The sequence below is a fragment of the Gastrolobium bilobum genome, unplaced genomic scaffold (assembly GCF_033153095.1).
Source record: "Gastrolobium bilobum isolate Gb01-03AN ecotype WA unplaced genomic scaffold, APGP_CSIRO_Gbil_v1 utg10835, whole genome shotgun sequence".
Taxonomy (NCBI): Eukaryota; Viridiplantae; Streptophyta; class Magnoliopsida; order Fabales; family Fabaceae; genus Gastrolobium; species Gastrolobium bilobum.
This window is the reverse complement of record NW_026897374.1, coordinates 238452-254513: the sequence shown is the minus strand read 5'-3', so window position 1 is coordinate 254513 and position 16062 is coordinate 238452. Positions and strand designations below refer to the sequence as shown.

Here is a 16062-nt window from a genome sequence, read left to right as displayed (position 1 = left end):
GCGTCAGAGTGCTTTGCAAGTACTCCACACATCTCTTGCAAGCATATCTCTCCAACACTAGCTTATATTGGGATCTGTCAGGCTATGGGATGGATCCACGAGATGGTTAAACTAATGCTAGAGAGATATGCTTACTCGGAACATATGAGGTACTTGCAAGACACTTTGACGCACAAATGAGTGTTTGAATAATGAGTTTAAGTAAATTAGTGAAGATGATCATATCTAAGTTTTGACTCTTCATTATATAGTAGCAACATGTCTTACTTGTATCGCCTTAGTATAATGATATTTAATCTTATTGGTGGACTGTGGTGTTTTTATTAGTCTATCCTATTTGTAACATGCTTGGTTTTGTCCTTCAATAATTAGTTCTCGAGGAGGCTTATGAGTTCAGTTGAATGTCACGGTAATTGCATGTACTTGTGACATACATGTTTCCTTACTTTTTAACTTTTATTTTTTTTTGGTATTAAAGTAGTGTTTGGTAGAAGATTTATTTTGGGATTGATGAGAAAGTGTAAGTGGATATTGGAAAATACTACGTTTGGTTCAGGTTTTTGAAAAAAATACTAGGCAAATAGGATAGATGGAAAAATGACTTATGTGTTGATTTTTGGATGAAATTCACTGTTACAGAATACTACTTGAAATGTGGTATTTTGAGATAAATGAGGAAGTGAAAAAACAGGTGCGAAGTTTCTCCCGAATATAGATTTTACAAATTTAAATAAATTTCTCTGGTAATATTTCGGTCAACCAATCAACTTTTTTTATATTTTTCTACCAAAATCACTTTTCAACCATTTCCCTATTAATTACATTTTTCTAGTATTCAAATTTTTTTTCCTCAACCCAACTCTCCCTAAATACTTATGAAGTCTTTGCCATTAGGTCTCTTGAGCTTGTTTATTGCAGTGGACCTTTCATTCTGCGTAATACTGAAAATATCATAATTGTAAAAATGAAATAAAATTAATGTCTTCAAATCTCTTTAAAGTAATTTAATAAAGAGTATATATTTTTTAAAAAACAAAAATTAAAAAGAATTGACATTTATTTGGGGTTTACCATTTGCAGTTCTGAAAAATAAAATAAAAAAAGGGGTGAAATGCGAAAGTTCTGAATCACGCGTAAACCAGGTCGCTAACGCTAAGGAATGTCTTCTTCCTTGTAAGCAATCTCAATTCTCAATTCTCAATTCTCATAACCGATCATCAACCTCTTCTTCCTTTCTTCATTCTACTCTTTCACACTTTCCGAATTTGAACCCGAATTCAAACAAAATCCATCTTCACTTTCATCACACACAGAGAGAGAGAGAGAGAGCCATAGCCATGGTGCCACCGGCGGTTCAATCGCCGAACCCCCAAGTCACGCAACAGTTCTTAAACTCCGTCCTCTCCCAGCGCGGTCCATCGGCGGTTCCCTACTCGGAGGACACAAAGTGGCTGATCCGCCAGCAACTCGTGGCTCTCACGACCACCTTCTCTTCTCTCCAACCCAAAACGGCGACGTTTACACACAACGACGGTCGCTCCGTTAACCTCCTCCAAGCTGATGGAACCATACCCATGACCTTCCAAGGCGTGACTTACAACATCCCTGTCGTTATATGGCTCATGGAGTCTTACCCTCGTCACCCACCTTGTGTCTATGTGAACCCTACCAGAGACATGATCATCAAACGTCCTCATCCTCATGTTAACCCTTCTGGTTTAGTCTCTGCCCCTTATTTGCAAAATTGGATCTACCCTAGTTCCAATTTGGTTGATCTTGTTAACTCTTTGAGCCAACTCTTTGGCCGTGACCCTCCTCTTTATTCCCAACGTAGAGCCCCATCACCCCATGTTAACCCAAACCCTAACCCTAATCCAAATTTTGGAACTTCATCCTCTAATTTGGGTTTTTCTTCATCTGGGTATCATCATATCCCTCCTCCCAGGACTTACCCTCCTTCCCCTTATGCTTCTCGGGTCCAGCCTCCTCCTCAGCCTCCTCATACCGAGGACCCCACTGAGGTTTTTAAGCGCAATGCGATTAATAAGCTTGTGGAGATGGCGCATAATGATGTTGCTGGTTTGAGGAAGACCAGGGAGGCTGAGATGGAGGGGTTGTTTAATTTGCAGGCGGTGTTGAAGCAGAGAGAGGAGCATCTCAATAAGGGTTTGAGGGAAATGCAGGGTGAGATGGAAGGTCTTGAGCAGCAACTTCAGATGGTTTTGATGAATACTGATGTTCTGGAGGGGTGGTTGAGAGATAACCAAGGGAAGAAGTTGGGGAATTTGGAGAATGTTGAGGATGCTTTTGAGTGTGTGGATGTGCTTTCAAAACAGATGCTTGAGTGCACTGCTGCTGATTTGGCTATTGAAGATGCTCTTTATGCATTGGATAAGGCTGTTCAGGTGGGGGCTGTACCATTTGATCAGTACTTAAGGAGTGTGAGGGCTTTGTCGAGGGAGCAGTTCTTTCACCGAGCTACGGCAGCCAAAGTTAGAGCTGCTCAGTTGCAGGCTCAGGTTGCTAACATGGCTACTCGGATTCATCATTATGGTAATAGCTGAGAGGACATGGCTGCTCCGTTTGTGTCTGAAGAGGGTCTTTCACTTGATGAAATCCTTCATTGTGGTTGCTGGGTACAGATTGCTATTTGTTTCTTCACTTTACTTTCGTACTTCTAGCCAATAGCATAAATTAGTAAGCCTTATAGCCTTCAACAAATTTGGAATTATTGAGCACAGAACTTGTTGCGGGCTTGAGACTGTACTGTTGTTCTTATACAGACATAATGATATGATTTTCTTGAAAATTTTGGTTTAAGAGCTTGTTAACTCAAGTTTTTTTTATTGTTTAGGAGTATACATGCTTATTGATCATATATTTGTTCCACGTTGTGTCTTCAAACAATGGGTATATTATAATGGATATATATATTTTTTTCTTGATTCTATAGATGCCTTGCCTTGCCTTGCCTGTTTCAAATTATTTACATAATAACTAAATATCAATACTTCGTTTGCTGTGCTGGTAGAAATTTACTTGCATTTAATTTGAAAATTTATTAGAAGGGAAGTGTTTGTGAAATTGTATGCTTTAGTTTGTGTCTATTTTATTTGGCGAGAAGTATTTGTTTATCTTATGACTATCGATAATTGAACTAGATTAAACTATCGATAATTGAACTAGATTAAACATCGGGGTGGGTTTTACTTCACCAAACAAACGGTGGGTTCGTGGGATTGTTTGTGATGTGATACAAACAAAAAATTGGCCGTGCAGATATATGATTTTTTCTTATCTGTCACATTTGAATTTACAATTAAATGTGTCTTTGTTCCAACCTCCCGCCAGGGCCCGCTATGCCAGAAGCGAGAGAAACTCAATCCCTCTCTTTCCTTTTTTTCGCCCCCATGTCGCTACACACCAAAATACAATAGATGAATAGTCATTCGATGAAAAATCACAATCATATAAGTATTCGCTTTGAGAAGGAATGATGATGCTGTTGGTTAAATTAACTTGCTCAATTGGTCTTTAACTGATGGTAGTAAATTACCAATGGTGACTTTACTTCTCACGCAATCCAATTCTGTTTCTGTACATTAGAATATAGAAGGCTTCTTCTGAATAATTCGTGAGATTTCCAGAGAAACCACTGAATTGAATGGGCTGTTTCTGGTAAGGTTATCTTGTTCCATTACAAAATTAGTCAGTGACCGATGCTTGATGAAGTTGTAGGTTTTGGATTTGCACAACTCAAGAGGCAGAGAAAAGAAAATTGGAAGGGATTTTTGGAAATAGGGAAGCCTTTGCTTTATGAGATCTTGGAAAACCAGCCACGAGTTGTATTATTGGAATATGCAGTGCCATTTGGTTTTGCTTTCAGAAGAAAAACATTGGGTATTCACGTGTGGGAATAAGCTATGAGACTGCCATCGTAGGGCATTGTTGGAGGATAATCACCTCAGAATTTTCCCATACAAGGGTTATTCACCTTGTTTTTTTTTTTTACAAAAGTGCACTTTTGAGTCTTGGGGTGGTAGAGCAGCTTGGCCTCCCGGCTTTGGTGTGTAGTACTATTTACTGGACACACTTGTCTTGGTTGTTTTATTAGGATCGGTTAGTTCTTGACATGTACCATATTTTGATTCAAGCTTGAGTATATTCGTTGAATGACTGCATTGGGTCTTCCTGTGTGGTTTGTGGTTGGATGAATGCATTGCCAATTGGAAATGTTGAACTTGTCTAATGTCAATCCAATATATCATTGTTGTATCAGATGTTGCCTTTACATAATAAAATATTACTTGCCATATGATTTTAATTCTTTCAATTTAGAATTTGTTCAAAGCTGCTTCAATGTCCTTTTTTGTAGTAGAACGTGTTAAGGAATGTGATAATGAATGGTCTCAGATGAAGTATTTCAAATTTTTGGAGTGATACTTTACTTTGCAAGTGAACAGCCATTATTTTTCCTCCACATCGCCCTTAAAGCATCTAGTTATTACCATGTCTGTGATGAAAATTGCTACAAAAGAATGTATGGAGTTGAGTCAGGTCCCCCACCCCTCCATTTTTATCTGCTATTTAAGGATATAGTGATATTCAATTCAGTAACAATTTTCTCTTTTTATCTATTTATCGGGTTACATAGTGCTTTCCTGTAGTGAATTTCTTCACCCGCAAAGAATTTAAAAGCAAGTTTTGTCTTCATTTATCTGATCCAATCTTTTTTTTTTAAAAAAAAAATCCTCTATCACCCCCTAAAAAAAGACTAGTGGGTTTGAAGAATGAGATTCATCTTAAAGGGAGACCCCAGAAATATTTCTGCTTCCACTAAGGTACTGAATGCCAGTGCTTCTTCCCATTTAAATGTCATGTTAACTGACCTTTTTGATTCAAAAGAAAGTAGAATGGGACGTATCATGTTAACCAACCATTTATATTTTTCTTTTAATGTTACATTGTAAGTCAATATCTCTCAAGTTATCATCTCTAGACTCTTGCGGTCTTTTTACTTGTAGCCACTGCTCGCCCAGCAATGTTATGTTTCCATTTCGTCCTCTCTCGTTTGTCTTCTTCCCTTTGTACTGGTAATGAAGAAAGGTAGAGGCAGAAAAACATGTTGAATAATTTTGATTCTTTGCCGTATGGGTTTGTTTGAGTTTACAATAATATAGATCTTGTTCATCCATTAACCAAACCTTGACCGTTATATGAGACTTCCATTTTGCCTATGGCATTGCCATTCCTTTGTCTGCATCCACTTATTTGGAATTGGTTACACTTACACCTCTTGCTCTTGCTGCCATATGGCATATGCTGAGTTACTTCCTGGATTGGTTAAAATAAATTTACGTAGATTTTGTAACTTGATGCGCATGCCTTTCTTTTTTAGTGTTTGGAATACAATTAACCAACTTGTTAATTGTCAAACCTGGGTTCTGCGATTTTATATTCCTTCTGCCCATGCCTCAACGTGATTGAATTTTTAAATAGAGGCTAAATAATTAATTGAAAAAAGATTTTCCACACAACAAATTTCACGTCATTTTACCTTAATTGCTGTTGCTTTAATTATTGTTAACAAGATATGGATTCGAATCCTTACAGTTTCTATGCAATTCTCCACCCAAGGGTTGAAAGTTGTCAAGATATGGTTTTTTCATTAATATTTTGTCATAAAAAATTAAGAGAAAATATTTGTCTTTAAACTTATTTTGTCATAACATTGTATTCTTTTAACTGAAACTACAATATTTAATCAATTACTTTTTATTTATCAGAATTTACTTTTTATTTATTTTTTTAATGGAAAAAATATTTATTATTTTAAAAAATATAATTTTGTGTCATTTTAAATGAAACAACTGTATTTTAGTATATATTTGTTGACATTTTATATTCTCTCACCTCCACAAAAATTAGAAAGAGAGAGAAAAAAAATACCGTGGAGGAGAGAAGATATGAAAAATTAATGAATATGTATCAAAACATGATCGTTTCACTTAAAATAGCATAAAATTATGTCTTTTAAAATAACAAATATTTTTTCCTTTTTTAATTAGTTAAATATTATAGTGAAACAATGTATTTTACTCAAAAAGACACATGATTATGTCTTTTAAAAAGATAAATACTTTTTCCTAAAAATATATTAGATGGTAAAACACGTCTTTTATAAAATGATTAAAAATAGAGAAAAAAGTGTTTGTCATATTAAAAGATATAATTTGATGTTATTTTAAGTGAAACGGTCGTATTTAAGTATATATTTGGTTATTTTTTAAATTCACTCTCCTCAGCAATACTCTCTTTTCTCTCTCGATGGAGGAAAGAGAATTTTAAAAATAATCAAATATGTACTAAAATATGATCATTTCACTTAAAATCACGTAAAATTATATTCTTTAAAATGCCAAACCTTTATCTAAAAGAAAGTGAAAAAAATTGTTGCATTTTTTCGGCTACTTATCTATTTTTTAACCTTTCTCGTCTCCTTTTATGCACGATTGGTTATTAAACATTTCTCATAATACCTTAATACATTTAATTTTGTTTATCACATAAAATAAAAATTAAATTAAAAACACCATGAGAAAATTAAGGTATAAATACAATGGGTAATACTTTTCTTATGTTGCATAAAAAAAGTACTATCTCCTACTCAAATAATAAATAGAAGAGAAAAAAGATTTAGAGATGAAAGAGAAAAATTTTTGTGGAACCCATTTGAAAAAATGTAAGTGTAGAAAATAATACTTTTGCTACGTAATATAAGAAAAATATTACCCAAATATAATATGAAAAAGTTGCATAGACCGAGTTTCCTTAAAGTTGTGTTTGTTTGTCATCTTTCCTTGAAAGAGGGAAGAGTGTATGTAGTAGTGGCAGCAGCAAAATGCTTAGAAAACTGCTTCACCAATCTTCCACATTTCATCGTTCCGTAGCCAATGCATACTTGGCAGCTGCACCATGCTATTGCTCGAGGGTCTCTTCTTCTTCTTCTTCTTCTTCTTCTTCTTCTTCTTCTTCACCTGACACACCTTCCGTGGACGAGGGCACTGCAATCTCCATCGACCGCTCTGGCCTTTACAACCCACCTGGTATTTTCTTCAAATTTCCTTTCTTTCTTCGCTTCTTTTCCTCATTCTCTTTTTTGTTCCTTCTCGCAGACCATTCTCACCTCCCAAATTCCGATTCTGAGCTCGTCAAGCACCTCAAAGGGATCATCAAGGTTCTTTCTCTCCATTTTTCTTCCTTTACTTGTTTGGATTGGATTTTAGTCTGTGAAAATGTGTAACCTTTATATCCAATACTCCCTAATTTAATTTTTACATGATAAAAATTTGTTTTTTCCCCCCCTTGTGCTATTAAACCTCACTATCTTACTTTGGGTCTCACAAATTTTATTTTTTGCTTGCGAATTGTTACTTGTTACTGCTGAATTCTCAGTTTCGTGGAGGCCCTATATCAGTAGGTGAGTACATGTCAGAAGTTTTGACAAATCCTAAAGCTGGGTACTACATCAATCGAGATGTTTTTGGAGCACAAGGTGATTTTGTCACATCTCCTGAAGTAAGCCAGATGTTTGGTGAGGTGAGGTGAATTATACACTAAACTTTCAGTAACCTTATGTCTACTGGGGGCATCAACTAGAATTGGACTGTGTTTGCAATCATTCATGAAGCATGTCAATGACAGAAGGATTCTAATGTCTTGTTTATGTGAACTTAGATGGTTGGTGTTTGGGTGATGTGTCTTTGGGAGCAAATGGGTCAACCACAAAGACTAAATCTCATTGAGCTGGGCCCAGGACGAGGAACTCTTATGGCTGATCTTCTTCGTGTATGAAACCACAATTTTGATATGCATTTGTACTGGAGATTCTATTTAAATGTTTGGACCTTTTGTTTACGTTGTCAATCAAACATTAAAAAGTCAACATATCGTTTTTATGATTAAACTGATTTTTTAAAGTTTTTATAGGGTGCTTCAAAATTTAAGAACTTCATTGAGTCTTTGCATGTACACCTGGTGGAGTGTAGTCCAGTACTACAGAAGCTTCAGCACCAGAAATTGAAATGCATTGATGAAGAGAACACAGCTCAAGATGCTGATAAAAGAACTATAAGCTCTTTGGTTGGCACTCCTGTGTCATGGCATGCTACACTGGAGCAGGTTCCTTCAGGATGTATGTATCCCTTTCCCGATAAAAATAAGCTTTTGGACATAATACATGGAGTGTAACTTGTTATATGAAAATCTAAGTTAGTTTTTTTGTTAAGAGTCAACATAAAATATCTTCTTGTGCTATTTTCGTTTGAGCTCTGACCAAATTCTTCTTTTGTTGTGCTGTAGTGCCAACAATTATCATTGCGCATGAGTTCTTTGATGCCCTACCAGTCCATCAATTTCAGGTGATTGAATGCTTGTGCTATTAAGATGAATTGAAACTAATGACATCTATCAAGCTGCACAATTAACTAAGAAATTTGAAATTCTGCAAGTTTGCTTTCAATGTGTCTTCCATAGTGTCTTGGCTATCTGTCCTTCAGCATTCTTTCATCCTTTTTTCATTTTTTTTTTCCTTTGTGGTAATTTATATATAGTTTTGCCTGTTGTCTCCATTTTAGTTAGTTTATCTATACGTTGTGCTAAACCTGTCCATCGTATTGGTTGGCCTTCAAGGGGCTGAATAAAATGTAAGAGATGTTGAATGCTTTGAGCCCGAATTGTTGCTTCACCTTGTGTCTAAGTGATTATAAATTTCCTGTAACTTCCTGCTTCAAAGAGCTTGGGCTTGGCAAAAAATCTGTTTTAGTTCCTTAATATCCAGTAGAGTAAGACAGCTATGTCATACTCATACCTTTTATAATTATTGAAAAAATAAAATAAAAATAGAAATCCAACTTCGCTTTGTATTCCAACATTTTCTATATTGCTATTGGCATCACGTTACTGTGAAATGTATACACAGAAAGCATCTCGCGGCTGGTGTGAGAAAATGGTTGATGTGGCAGAAGATTCATCGTAAGTATTGTAATGTAATCTACTTGAAATTGTATTTCTGCTAGGTTTAGTGTAGTCATACTTCTTACATAAATTGGATAGGTTTCGTTTTGTTCTATCTCCACAGCCTACACCTGCAACTCTGTATCTATTGAAGCGGTGCAAGTGGGCTGTAACTGAGGAAATCTCACAACTTAATCAAATTGAAGTTTGCCCCGAAGCCATGGATTTGACTCAGACCATTGTTGAAAGAATAAGTTCTGATGGTGGTGGAGCTCTAATCATTGACTATGGCTTGGATGGAGTAATCTCGGACAGTCTCCAGGTCTAGCATCTTTCCCTTTTTATTCTTGAAAGTATTATGTTACAACCCAAATACAATGGACAAAGTTTTCAAGGAATATGAAATAGAAATTGTATTGATTGAAGCTGAATCAATAATAACTCAGCCCATTCCAGTACATGATATTGACCCTACAATCTATATGACAGAAACTGAAATAATGGTGGGAAAAATAAAAGAGAAAACGAAAAGATAATTTCTGAGTATTCAAGAGACTCAGAGCTCTCCCAGCCCAAGGCCCAACCTAATTTTCCAAAATGCTCAGAATTCATTCCTATTCCTCTATTTAAGTAACAAACTTCCCTCCACTTTAAACCTCTAACAGAATATAGTTTACCAGCTTCGGGAACCTTCTCTATTAACAAACTTCTTGCTGACTCAGCACTTGGCTATATTCTCCTACATCTACTTCTTTCCTACACCTTGTTTAATCGAATCGTAACATATTACTTTCTAGATTTTACTGTGTTCTGTCTCCCAAGTGTAATATCTTGTATCCTAATTGTCTTGTATTATACTACGATGGAAATATTAATATAAGCATAACACGTTAAGTTTGTAATTTAAATTGATAAGCATCAAGGGTTGGGAATAGAATCTGGAGAAAAGCATCCTTAGTTTCTATATTTTTTTACTGCTGTCTTAGCTTTGTGAATTTCTAACCAATGCTGCCACTGGAATCTATTGTCCTGTGCCATGGGGAACCATTAGATGTGTTGCTATAAATAATTGTCATCAACATGAACACCACCTTTATCCTAAACTAGTTGGGGTTGGTAGTCAATGAACCTTTCTTTTTATTGGTTATTGTTGTGGATTCTTTTGTTGGTTACAGTACCATGCACAATCCAATGTTGGAGTAAATCTTTTAATTTGATGTGGTGGTTCATACATTATAGTCAGATTGTCTTTCCTCCCAAAGCTTTTTGTTAATGGTTTATGAATTTACGCAGGCAATTCGGAAACACAAGTTCGTCAACCTTCTGGATGATCCTGGATCTGCTGATCTCAGTGCATATGTTGATTTTGCTTCCATTAGACATTCTGCTGAGGAAGCTTCAGGTATTTTTCCACATGCTAATAGTTGTAACACAAACTTAATCATGGTATAATGATTAGAATTAGACATCAAAAGCATACATATTTTGTCAAAAACTAAAGATTAGTTTCCAACTGATTTAATATTTATGCAGGAGAAGTGTCTGTCCATGGGCCAATTACTCAATCTCAATTTCTTGGTTCCCTTGGAATAAATTTTCGTGTTGAAGCACTTGTTCAAAACTGCACGGACGAACAAGCTGAATCTTTGAGGACAGGATACTGGCGTCTTGTAGGTGATGGAGAAGCTCCCTTTTGGGAAGGACCTGATGAAGGTGTTCCAATTGGTATGGGAACCCGATACAAAGCAATGGCTATAGTGAACAAGAAGCATGGTGTTCCAGTTCCTTTTCAGTAAAGCCTAATCAAATTAAAATGTCAGAAGCAGTTAGTATGCCAGCTTAACTTCCCCCAAGCCATAGTTGATGTTTTGGTGCATGTGACATACAATGTCCTCAATCAATGGTTGGCACTTCTAATTCCTACAGTTTTTTCTTCATTTATATTTATTTATATATTTTTGAAATGATAGTTTAATAGTTCTTGGTTTGCTTTTTATTTTAAAGAGTTTCAAGATGTAACGATCTTGTAATAATTTTAATAATGCTCGCTTCATTTGCTTGGAAAGGGTGAATAAAATAGATTAGAAAATGTATTTTCTTAGAGTGGCTGTAATGTAAATTAGCTGCCTTGCTTACCTCAAGTTTTTTTTTTTTTTTTTTTTTCCTTCCGAGAATTTCACTTTTAGGTTTAAATTCGATTTTTACTCGTAAGCTTTAGACTTAGATTTTTATAGCAATGTCCTATTGGTAACCGGTAAGCACCATTGTATGCTCTTATTGAGACTTATAAATCCTCTAGTCTTGGAACTGATTACCTCTCTTCCTCTCTCCTTTGATATTTTCTCCAATGATTATATATATATATATATATATATATATATATATTGTACACAATGGCAAAACACAAAACTCCCGTAAGTGAGTATATTATTGATTGAGGGAAAAAAAGATAATGGAAGAGATAATGGAATTAATTGTTGATGTTATATGAATCATATAAGAGAAATATTATGTGTAAGTCACATTTCCCTAAAAAAGTTCACTTGAACGCCATAGGATGGACAATCTTCTATTTTTCATGCAAATCTCTGTATTCTTAAAGCTTGCTTCAAATAAAGTTGAGGGCTTTGACATGCAAAATTAAAGAGCACTGGTGGGTTACTATATAGAACCCCTAGTTTATGTAATCTTACGTTCATTCCATAAACGTTGATTATATTGGATGTTAAAAGACTTGTGATATACAGAAACCTCAGACCCAATCATTCGAGGCTGATAATTCTGGTATAGAATAAAAAGTAATAGTTTTAGTTTTTATAGCCACGCGTAACAAGTTCTGTATATTGTTTGAGAAACCTTTGTGTATAGAACATTGCTCGTCTGAAATTACGGAAATAAACCCGCATAGATACCAGTAATGATTTCAGAATCAAGTACGATAATGCAAATTGGACAGTTATCGGAGTAAACCTGCATAGTGAAACAAAGAAATTGAGCACCTTCCCACTATCTTAAATAGGAAGAAACAAGTATTTGGGATAATGCTCGCAAGTTGACTAATTACTGAGCTAATAATAAACAGAGTATTTCATGTTACAATGGTTATCATCAGTTGTCAAACAAAAATATTCAGTAGCGGTATTTGGTGGAGTAATCTTTGGGAGAAATGACAAGACCACGTCCTTTCCTCGCACCTCGGAAGACAGTTTCAACAATATCGATGAACTCTTGCTTGTCCTTGAGAGCCCAATTAATCAATCTTATTGTTGTTTCCAGTGCCAAGGTCAATCATAATATGCTTGTTCCTAAAGAACAACATAACGGTGCATGGGTCATACAATTACAACTCATACATGGTGTTGAAATCGGGCACCTCAGTGATGTCCACAAGGTAAATCACTGAAATTTTTTTTATGGTCTCAGCAACCTATGCCAGTACTTCATCCATCTGATTTAAAGCCAAATTAATCAGATAATTAGATAAATAAATAAAATAAAAAAAGTACACGGTAGATGAAAAGGTAAGTTTTGTGTCTTGTCTACCTGATTTGAGATAAAAGGCTCCGATCAGCAAATTTGAAAGTGTCTATCTCTCTTTTTAAATGACATAATTTTATGCTTTTATAGTTATAAAGTCAAGTAATTTCATTATATTTTTATAGTTTAAAATTTTTAATGAGATTTTTATGCTTTTAAATAATTTAAATAAAATTTTATTAACTTTTATTGATTGACGTAGACTTATTTAAAAAATTTAAATGAATTATAAGGGTTTATACACTATGTCTTTATAATTCGAATTTTCAAATAAGTTCTTATAATTTAGCACAATTTAATGATAATTATCAAGTAGGGACCTGTTTAAGTTTTTTTTTTTTAAATACAAATAAAGATATCGTTAATTGTGCAAATAGATGTACTAAACCAAATAGATGAATCCTCCTGTTTGTTTCCTCCAATTCAATATGGCTCCTTGATTTTTACACTCTTTTATACACTTGCAAATGACTTCCTCCATTCGTAGATATGATCTGAATAAGCACACAACATGAAGTTCTTACAAATAAACAAAATGCACTATGACATTGCGATTTGACACCTCTAAATTGAGGGGTTCACTTAAGAAGAAAAAGTTAGAAGCATCGATAAGAAAATCAAGAAAATAGATTTTAACAATGACATCGTTTGTTATAATGTATATATATTTTAGGGTTCGTTTTCGGCACTCAATATAGACAAATCATCTATATTGAGTTCAAAATGACATCATTTTAAGGTAAAAATTAAAGTATTTTTGTAATTATAATTTATTTCAGGGTTATAATAGTCTTTGTCATTATACTTTTTTAATTTTTCAACCCAAAACGACATCATTTTGAGAGTGAATGTAGATAACTTATCTTTATTCACTGAAAAAAATATTAAAACCTATATTTTAATACAATTTCAGCCGGTTATTATGCACTTTCCTCTTTAAAGTGCATTCTTCACTTTAGAAGAGTCAAATCCACAACATTGTATTGGTAACTTCCAGACACACCACTGTCATAGCTGACACACACACATTGGGTCTACTACCATAAATTTCTCATAGACAAGAGCTGTATAATTTATCCAAACAACCATAACCATAACTATCTTCCAAGTTACGTATAAGGTGCTAAAACATAGCCAATGTTCATGAAATCATGAAAAAGGAAATCTCTTCTTTTACAGCCAATTTATTGAATGAAACAAGGTAAACATTTCAATTAACAGCACAACGACAGCTTCAGACCAGACTCTTCAAGTTTTGTTGTTCCTGTTCTTGGAGCTGATGCCTGCCAAGAAATCAATACATATGTTACCCATCATTATGCAAATCCTTATCTGAACAAGTTTTCTCCCTAATTTTTTTTTTATCTATAGGAATTTCTGTCTTTATACAAGTTTCTAAGTCTGAATCCCTATTTCTGCAAATGTTGTCAAAGACTAAATTGTATATTACATTTAGCATATGTCCTTCACTAAATAGGAATGAATTAACAACCACTCTTCATTAAAAGTGAAAATAGGGTGACCGGGAATAAAACTTAAATGTCCTTGTTTCATCAAAAGGTACACCATATGAAAATGAAAGAAAGTGAACGATCTTTATTTCAACTGAGATTTGAAAAGCAGTTTTTTTTTTTTGGCACAACAATTGGTGTTGTCACCATGTGACCTGGAGGTGACATATTCAATTCATGTAATTAGCCTCTTGCAAATGTAAGGCCGCCTACTATAGACCCTTCCCTGGATCCTGTACATAGCTGGAGCTTTAAGCACCGAGCTGCCCTTTTTTTTGGACATTGATTTCAAAAGTTTGTCTCAATTAGAAGTTTATTATGATGTACTGATGATAAATCATATATAAATAACAAAACCAATTTTTGGGAACAAAATAGGAACTAATAAATAAACAATTACATGATATGCCCAGTACGCATTGTCAATGAATCCTAATTTTCAAAGTACTAACGACTAGGATGAGCAAGTGTTAATACTTGTGTGAGTTCTATCAATAGTCTAATCTAAATCAAATCCAACAGAAGAGGGTTGGGGGTCATCTTGTAGAACTCTGCCATATATAATAACCCAAATTTGAAATGTCACCGGCTTCATATTATTAGGCGTAGAATGCAGACATATCAATATCGAAACATAAGAAAGAAAGAAAGAAAGAAAGCACATTCTATGAAATCAAGCCTCCAATAACACTATCAATGAAGATAAGGAGTGAATCAACTAAATGAAAATACACCCTTTGGCGTGCTTAATAGCAGCAATGTATAAATAACAATCAATGACCTATAACTAGAAAGAAAAATAATCATCATCATCATGAAAGAATGTACCTAATCAACGGCCTTGCCATGACCATGATCACCATCATGACCCTCCCATGGGTGCCTCCATCCCTAGAACAAAGCAAAAAAAAAAAAAAAACGAAATAATTTTATCATAAAAAAAAAAAGCGAAACAAAATTAAGTTTGATTTCAGAGTGTTACCACTTACCAATACTACAGGACCATCTTTCTTTGCTCTGTACATTATCCAAAACCTGTAAAAAAAATAAAATAATAATAAAATTACAAAATAGAAAAATAGTAAAATGGATGAAATTAGGGTGTAGAAGTTAGAAATGGAATCGAACCACATGACAGCGCACAGGCCCTTGCCGGTGACAGTGTGCCAGCGCTTTGGGTGATGAATGGTTACGCCTCTGTAGGTTGTGCCTTCGCCATGTCCATGTCCTCCACCCATCTCTCGAGAGATCACACTGAAACTGAAAATCAGAAAGACACACACACACACGGTGTAGTAAAGTAAACCCTCCCTCGCCTTTAGCCACACCAGATCTCGCCCTCCATATTCACTTGGGGATAATTTATTTAAAATACCCTCTTTACCCTTCGTTCTCAAAAGCCTACCACTAGGGTCTTAATGAGCCGAGCCGAGCTTTAATCTCAAAAGCTAAGTCTGTGTTTAAATTTATCAGCCTGTTAACTGTTATAAATATAATTATCGGCCTCTGGCCTGACTTGTTTACGAAAAAATAAAAGTCTGATTTAGCCTGTTAGCCTATTAAAAAAAAATAAGACAACAAAATTATCCAAACAGAATATACAATCAACAACACTAGTAATTCTATAAATATTCATAAATTCAATGTATATCCAAACAGTATAATATAGAACAAAATCATTCAAAAAGTTTATTTAACTGATAAAATGGAGTGAAATGAATTGAGGAGAAAGTGAGAGCTATTACAAATAGTATAAAAAATATAAAATAAAATAAAATAATATACTAGGCTAGCCTAAGAAGCTCTAAGACCGAGCTTTTGAATTGGAGACTGAGGCCTTTTTATTAAACGAGCTTTTATACAAGTTCAAGCTTGATACCAACAACTAATTTTAGACATATAAGCTCAGGCCTTCACGAGCCGAGCCAAGAAACCCTGGTTCGTTTAGCACCCCTACCTACCACACACGGGACACGGCGGCGTGTACAAGTTATTTTTA

The 16062-nt window shown here is 34.7% G+C and overlaps 3 protein-coding genes and 1 pseudogene across 3 annotated transcripts; 2 read left to right on the top strand and 2 right to left on the bottom strand.

Moving 5' to 3' along the window:
• Nucleotides 1-1119: 1119 nt before the first annotated feature.
• Nucleotides 1120-4098, top strand: LOC133306386 (protein ELC-like). The gene has a single exon (XM_061506698.1). It carries the CDS (start codon nucleotides 1338-1340, stop codon nucleotides 2562-2564), a length of 1227 nt encoding a protein of 408 aa, XP_061362682.1. The 5' UTR covers nucleotides 1120-1337; the 3' UTR covers nucleotides 2565-4098.
• Nucleotides 4099-6880: 2782 nt separating this feature from the next.
• Nucleotides 6881-11078, top strand: LOC133306391 (uncharacterized). Its single transcript, XM_061506703.1, has 10 exons — nucleotides 6881-7106; nucleotides 7176-7237; nucleotides 7456-7599; nucleotides 7738-7848; nucleotides 7990-8194; nucleotides 8362-8420; nucleotides 8981-9033; nucleotides 9115-9337; nucleotides 10309-10417; nucleotides 10549-11078. The coding sequence occupies exons 1-10, from the start codon at nucleotides 6902-6904 to the stop codon at nucleotides 10809-10811; spliced, it is 1434 nt and encodes a 477-aa protein (XP_061362687.1). The 5' UTR covers nucleotides 6881-6901; the 3' UTR covers nucleotides 10812-11078.
• A 1066-nt stretch (nucleotides 11079-12144) lies between these two features.
• LOC133306412 (thioredoxin-like protein YLS8) lies at nucleotides 12145-12463 on the bottom strand (annotated as a pseudogene).
• A 1161-nt stretch (nucleotides 12464-13624) lies between these two features.
• Nucleotides 13625-15406, bottom strand: LOC133306397 (NADH dehydrogenase [ubiquinone] 1 beta subcomplex subunit 2). Its single transcript, XM_061506716.1, has 4 exons — nucleotides 15192-15406; nucleotides 15053-15098; nucleotides 14892-14954; nucleotides 13625-13835 (listed from the first exon to the last, which is right to left on the bottom strand). The coding sequence occupies exons 1-3, from the start codon at nucleotides 15299-15301 to the stop codon at nucleotides 14892-14894; spliced, it is 219 nt and encodes a 72-aa protein (XP_061362700.1). The 5' UTR covers nucleotides 15302-15406; the 3' UTR covers nucleotides 13625-13835.
• Between the last annotated feature and the right edge of the window lie 656 nt (nucleotides 15407-16062).

What these genes read in the sequence shown, in the direction of transcription:
- LOC133306397 (XM_061506716.1), bottom strand. Translation starts at nt 15,301, where the DNA reads ATGGGTGGAGGACATGGACATGGCGAAGGCACAACCTACAGAGGCGTA. An exon ending in GGCCTGTGCGCTGTCATGTG is followed by an intron (nt 15,099 to 15,191) that starts GTTCGATTCCAT and finishes TTTTTTTTACAG; the next exon opens with GTTTTGGATAATGTACAGAG. An exon ending in AAGATGGTCCTGTAGTATTG is followed by an intron (nt 14,955 to 15,052) that starts GTAAGTGGTAAC and finishes GCTTTGTTCTAG; the next exon opens with GGATGGAGGCACCCATGGGA.
- LOC133306391 (XM_061506703.1), top strand. Translation starts at nt 6,902, where the DNA reads ATGCTTAGAAAACTGCTTCACCAATCTTCCACATTTCATCGTTCCGTA. An exon ending in TGGCCTTTACAACCCACCTG is followed by an intron (nt 7,107 to 7,175) that starts GTATTTTCTTCA and finishes TCCTTCTCGCAG; the next exon opens with ACCATTCTCACCTCCCAAAT. An exon ending in TAAGCCAGATGTTTGGTGAG is followed by an intron (nt 7,600 to 7,737) that starts GTGAGGTGAATT and finishes ATGTGAACTTAG; the next exon opens with ATGGTTGGTGTTTGGGTGAT.
- LOC133306386 (XM_061506698.1), top strand. Translation starts at nt 1,338, where the DNA reads ATGGTGCCACCGGCGGTTCAATCGCCGAACCCCCAAGTCACGCAACAG.